The sequence below is a fragment of the Psittacula echo genome, assembly GCF_963264785.1.
Source record: "Psittacula echo genome assembly, chromosome: 2".
NCBI lineage: Eukaryota > Metazoa > Chordata > Aves > Psittaciformes > Psittacidae > Psittacula > Psittacula echo.
In genome coordinates, this window is record NC_137737.1 from 120,704,898 (window position 1) to 120,711,303 (window position 6,406).

General features: G+C 39.6%; 1 protein-coding gene across 4 annotated transcripts in view; it reads left to right on the top strand.

The window, feature by feature from the left end:
• LYN (LYN proto-oncogene, Src family tyrosine kinase) overlaps positions 1 to 4,380 on the top strand; it is a 46,878-nt gene extending 42,498 nt beyond the window's left edge. For all 4 annotated transcript variants that reach the window (XM_080611384.1, XM_080611382.1, XM_080611381.1 and 1 more), the window contains exons 12-13: positions 258 to 389; positions 2,834 to 4,380. In XM_080611384.1, coding sequence (XP_080467510.1) covers positions 258 to 389; positions 2,834 to 3,036 — 335 coding nt within the window. In that variant the 3' untranslated portion in view covers positions 3,037 to 4,380. The remainder of the gene's footprint in view (positions 1 to 257; positions 390 to 2,833) is intronic.
• The last annotated feature ends 2,026 nt before the right edge of the window (positions 4,381 to 6,406 follow it).

A 6,406-nucleotide genomic window follows, 5' to 3' on the forward strand; every position in this document is an offset into this window, starting at 1 on the left:
AAATTCACCATTCCTAAGAGTTAAAAGGTGCTATGTAATATTTGGCATCTTATTTGCATCTCTGCCACAGGACATGCAGTGTGGCAACATGTATCCTGCAACACACCTCTGCTGGTAACTCTTGGATAGAAGGAGTTGCTGGGAACTTTGCTAATTTAGGGGTATCATAGGCAAGTCATTTAAGACCTGTTAGTGACTTGATATGGAGTGTTTACATTTGCCTTTGACTGATTGAGACTGTACTCTTTTTTTTTAAGGTGCAAAATTCCCTATTAAATGGACAGCACCAGAGGCAATTAACTATGGATCTTTCACTATTAAATCGGATGTGTGGTCATTTGGGATCCTCCTGTATGAAATCATTACATATGGGAAGATTCCTTATCCAGGTATGGGCATGTGTTTATACCATTACTCTGTATGTATACTTTGGTGTTAAAAAGCAAAGAAAATATACAAGGAAAGAGCTGGCAGCTGACAGTAGCAACAGCAGTGATCTGGAAAATGTCTTGCTGGTTTGAAGAACTTTGCTTTGAAAACTTATAGTCACCATATGTGTGACTCTGGGGTAAATGTTAGCAGACAGACTAAAGGCAGCATGAACGTGTAGTTATTTTTATATATTCTAAAGGGGTTAAAACCACAGTGAATACAGCATTGTCACAGATCCCACCTTTACCGTCCTCAGCACAGTCCCACAGCAAGGATGCAGTGCTACAGGTTCTAATGGTGCTGCGTAAGCTGCTGGGGTTTTAAATATTGTAGTATGTGAAAGTACTAAGAGAGCATGTTTTCACAAGCAAATAGGCTGTTAGCTAACCAAACAAATATGAAAGCAGACCCTAAAGTAGTGTTGATGTACTGCTTGGAATATTTCCTCTTCATTGCTCCATACAGTTCAGGTATGAGAGCACAGCAGAGTATATCATCTGTGGCTGCTGCATTAGGTAGATGGGAAATGGTTATGTGCTTCATGTTTCATTTTTCTTTCTTCGTGTTTCTTTCATGTCTTCATTTCTTTAACACATCTGTTAAACCAAATACATATTGTTTCCAGCATACAGCTAGCTTGTATATGGACACAAAATTGTCACATCTCAGGCATAGCTGATTAACTCTGTGCAGCAGACTGTATTCATTTAAGCCTACTGAGGTTATGGAAAATTGACCTAAGTTATCTTATCTTGTGAGCAAGTGGGGCAAGTACAGTCATGTTCACCTGTACTTCTGAGAAGAACCCTTAGGATCCTGCAGTTTACAGGCAGATATTTCCTCTAAGCAAAGCTTTCCCAGCACTTCCAGTGCAGCAGCCCTTGCTGTTTAAACAGCGAAAACATTTTCACTGCCACTTCATGAGCATCTGGAATTTTGCATCCTGAACAGCCAGAGACAGCAGAGGGGCAGACCTGAGTCCCTGAATGGACAGCAGGCTCACCCACTTGGGTACAGGGAAACAAGAGGCTCAGGCAGGGGAGAAAGGGTGATGGTGGCCAACTTTACATTATGGAAGAACATATCAACTTCCCGTACAAGAGGCAGAGCCAAACCAGACATCCTTGTTGCTCATTAAGGTTCTAGTCCAGGAAAGCACTTAAGCTCAAGAATAGCCCATTTCGACTTCAAGAGGTGATAGGGCTGCTTGGACAGCCAAGTGTTCAAATATATGCTCTGGGCTGGCTTGTAGGTAAGGGCTATAAAATATGTGACTGAGTAGTAGGTCCTCCCAAAGTGTTCTAAACACTGCTCATGTCCCCAGAAAGAATCAGATGGGAACTGTATGCAGCCAAGTAATGCAAGGTTCTTCGCACAGGTGGGATACCTTTTTTCGCATTAGCATGTGCCTGTGTACCCAGTTGCCTATGCTGAGCTGGGCTCACAAGGTTATTTCTGGTGCCTTAATTTTGTCCTTCCCTGAGCAAACCTATGAGCTCACCTGGAAACCAGCACTACAAACCACAAACTCCAGCACCATATTTTAAGTACAAAATCAGTCAGTACAGCAGACGTGTTATTGCTGTACTACTGTGGGAAAATACCTCTTCTAAAGGAAGTCTGGGCAGTACTTTTCGTAAATATGAGAGCATTTTTATGAGCACCATAAATAGGCGAGACACTGTGGATTCGTTTGTCAACCAGCAATTAGAAGTTGAAGCCTCTTGACTGCACACTGGAAGATTTTAATAGTTTGCAGGCATTGCTCGCATTAAACTGGAAGAGGGATATATGTCTATTTTAAATAGAAGTATAAATTGAATAGCCTATTAGACTGGAAGTTGATACTGAAGAATCAGAACAGCAGAATAAATGGGTGACCAATTTACCTTACATGAAGAAATGTGACAGGCTTGGGCAAATTACCCAGGCAGGGCAAGAATAACTCTCTCAGTACGCGTAGAGTCTGCAGCAAGCAGGTTAGAAGCTCTGCAGGTAGAGACAAAGGCTGATGCCAGGGTGGGCTGTTGCTGTGAATCTCACCACCACTGGAAGCAGAACAAATGGTGGCAGGACTGGTCACAGGAACAGAATGGAGCTGGTTCTGGAGACAAGAATTACTATCTCTCCCACAGTCATGTTAGTCTTGGCACTAAAGAGGTCGCTGCACTCAACTGGGGAAATAGAAATCTTCTCCCCAGGATTTTCAGAGCAAGCTCCCCAGTACCGGTGCACACCTCAGCCTTGTTTATTGAACTCGTATTAGTAACTACCTTTAATAAGTACCAATAGTCTTGTATTATGGTGAAGATCTTTAGAATGAAGTAGATAAAAAAGAAAAAAAAATTCTTTAGGAATTGAGATCATTTAATGAAAACTTTTTTTGTTGTTGTTGTTGAAGGTATGAGCAATTCAGATGTGATGGTTGCTCTTCAGCGTGGGTACCGAATGCCACGCATGGAAACCTGTCCAGCTGAGCTTTACGATATCATGAAAACATGCTGGAAAGATAAAGCAGAAGAGAGGCCAACATTTGATTATCTACAGAGTGTGCTTGGTGACTTCTACACAGCAACAGAAGGGCAGTATCAACAACAGCCATAGAGCAAAGAACACTTTTTCTATTGACGTGGATCGTAGGCACAGACTACTATTTGGAGAGACTGCTCAAACCAATTACTTCACAAGTTTGGATGTCTTAACTGAGTGTGGAAGTTGAAATGCTGAAGGAAAGAGTAATTCAGCAGAGAAAAAGTAGTATTTTTATTTGGTTAAAACAGTTCCTCTAAAGCTTGAAGTTCTCCTTAAATGCTCTGTGTTTTGCATCTGCAGAATCATCCCAAAGCAAGCAGGCTTTTTGGGGTGGGGAGGGAGAAGGAAGTAAAGCCGTCATGCACTGGTACAGTTTGCTAATGCCTTCTTAGGATCTAAGTTATGCAATATGTTACTAAGAGGCCTCTATAAATGGGGCAAGAAGATGCCTGAACAGCTGTTTTCAAAAGAAAAAGTCATGAAGGAGAACTTGGAGATTTAAGACATGGTGATGTTCTTAAATCATCTTTTTTTTAAATGCAGCATCTTGTGAAAATTATTTTTATATCTTTGTTATTGTTGTTATTTCACATTAATACCTGGAGTACTGTCACCTCTTGTAAGACTTTCTGAATGGCGTCATGGTTTCCTTTAAGGAAGGGTGATGTATGTAATTCTTTACACTGAAGATGATTCTGTTTTACCGCTGTATTACTCAGACTAAGTTTAAAATCATTCTCAAAGCATCACACAGCCATCACAGCTGCAGAAGTGCAACATGAACACACAAGACAGCAGGAGTGGCAGCATACCTAGGACTGTGTTGAAAGTCATCATCTGAAGTCCATGGGAAAGCACAGGATTTTGAAGGAAGTTGATACTTTCATTGCAGTCACTGAGACTGTTACCAGTGAAAATATTTTAATCTTAATTTTAATCCTCTGTGGTTATTCAAGACTATTCCTTATATTTTTGCTGCTTTAATCAACTAACCTCAAAATGTGTTTTAAAGCTAAGACTAGCTCTAGTCCTATCAGAAACAACTTGTGGAAATATGCAATAGGATGTCAAGTTACATTGTGCTCACTATCTAAATCCAGTTCCTAAAAGTGAATGCAGTTTGCTAAGCTCTACCTGTAGAGGTGTTCTATCAAATTACTTTCAAAAACACCTGAGATAGTGCAATTGCAATGTAACTATTGCATAGCTTACTTTTTTGTTCCCCCAAGTGACACTGGTTCTTGCAACTGAAAGCCAGTACATTTTTGCCTCCCCTCCACCCAATTATTTAGGCAAATGGTACTTTGCAGAAGCTTAAAACCTTTTTGAGCCTCAGTGTGCCTACAGTGAGCGGTATAAATACTCATTGCTTTTCTTTTCCATTGGCTTCATTCAAACTGTGGAGTTTAAGCAGACTATCAGTTAAATATGTAAATAGTTTCTATTGTATGGTGATTTTTAATTTTAATAAACACTTAATCTGAAGCAAGTTGTATGGTAGTATTGAAATTAAACAAATTGCTGATGTGGTAGCCTCATATGGAACAGGTGAACAGATGTTCATCACCACTAACAAGATTAAGGGATTCTGCTTTCCTTATGCCTATTCAGCTTTGAGAAGCTGAAAAGGCCCAAACCAGCTATTTCTGCATTCTTGTTAGGGTTTCTGCTTGGTCTGGAGTGCAGGAAGAAAGGAAGTCAGTCCTCAGCCATCTTTTAAAAGAGCTTCTCAAAAGTCTTTAATGTAATACCAACACAGTCCACTGCAACACTTTGGAAAATGTTCGTTAAGAATTGTTCCATCCTTCATTACAGGCTTTATTTTATTTTCAGGGGGAAAAAAGAAATAGCTTAAACTACCATAACCTTGTCTGTCAAGCCATTTCCTGTAGCCAACCAAAACCTCTGGGAAGTAGGGTGGAACAGTTGCTCTGAGAATAAGAGGTTACAGTTAGTGTTACATAAAGTTGCTAACATTCACTTGTCTGAGATGATTGTCAGACTGTCAAGGTGTAGCAGTAGAACATCTGAAAAGGCGTTGCAGAAGGTTTCCAGCATTCGCCTCTTCCGATTTATGGGTTTTTAATTTGTTTGAATATTGCTGTTCTTCGTACAAATTGCTCAAAAAAGCTTTCTTATTCAAGGGATCTCCACTGCGTGTATTGCATAACTACACCAAAATATTAATAGTTGGAATACTTTGTGTGGGAGCAGAATATTACTTTAGATGTTCTTCCCTGGAGGGATTATAGGCCTGTAGAACTACTGGAGCCAGATAAGCTGTATTTAAAAGAAACCATTCAAAACATGAGAACAGCACTGGCTCAAGTGCTAAATCTCCAGCCTGCTTAAAGACATGTCAGAGTGATTACTTATCACTGCATTTACACAAACCAGCCCAAACCCCACAAGTCCTGGCAAGAGCGGTCACATCAGGGAAAGGCTGTTCTCATTGTTGCACAGGAAGCCTGCACCACCTAGCGTCTTCACAGGGAGGGTGAGGTTCTTGCCCTGAACTGGGTCCCCTTGCACTACGAGGAACAGCTTTACAGAGATTTATCAATCCCATTTACTTACGGATTCTGTCTTGTTCTAAAGCAATCCTCCAGCACTAACAGGCATGGTACTTTCACAGTAGTTAGGAAAAACTCTCACATTCACTGAACTGAAACAGCTTTAAGAAAGGTACTTAAAGTTTTATCATACTCCAGTCTTCCTTCCTTGAGTTAATAGATAAGTCATTTAACCAGGGCTATGATTCTTTCAACTCAAAAGCATGTCAATCACTATGATCATTTGGCCTAAAAATTTATAATCTGTTCCTTACCTTGATTTCACTGATTTTCTCACCTTCACAAAATTAACAGAGTCAGAGCTTAATTTAGCAATGTAAAAATTTATTATAAATAATTTGTTCAAAGCTTAGTGCTTATTCTTACTCAAAATTCAAATTATATTAAAACAAGTTCTTTTACAATGCCGAGTTAGCCAAAAAACAGCAAGGAGCCAGATAAACCTCACTTTGTTGCCTCTTTCAGCAATTTGCTCAGTTTGGTCCCAAGACGGCAGTCTCCAGGGTCAAACCCAGAACATTAACCGAAGAGTCCAGCTATTTTAACTACTTGAGATTAAGTTTACAAGCTCTCTGATTTCTAGGAACCAACAAGGAACAGAAATACTTAGTTTAAAATGATAACAAGCAGAAGATGAACATCCCACTTTGCATAAATCACACATTTACCAGTACAGAAGACAATGATAGAAGTTCAAGCAGCTCAAGAATTAAAATTACATATTTATTTCCCAAATCACATCCCTGTATCAACATTAAAAACACAAGTTTAGATCTAACCTCACATAGCTCTAAATTCAATACTGATTCAATTAAAAGAGTTCTGTATTAACATGTCTCAGTTAACACAACAGTGAAGATATTATCTAC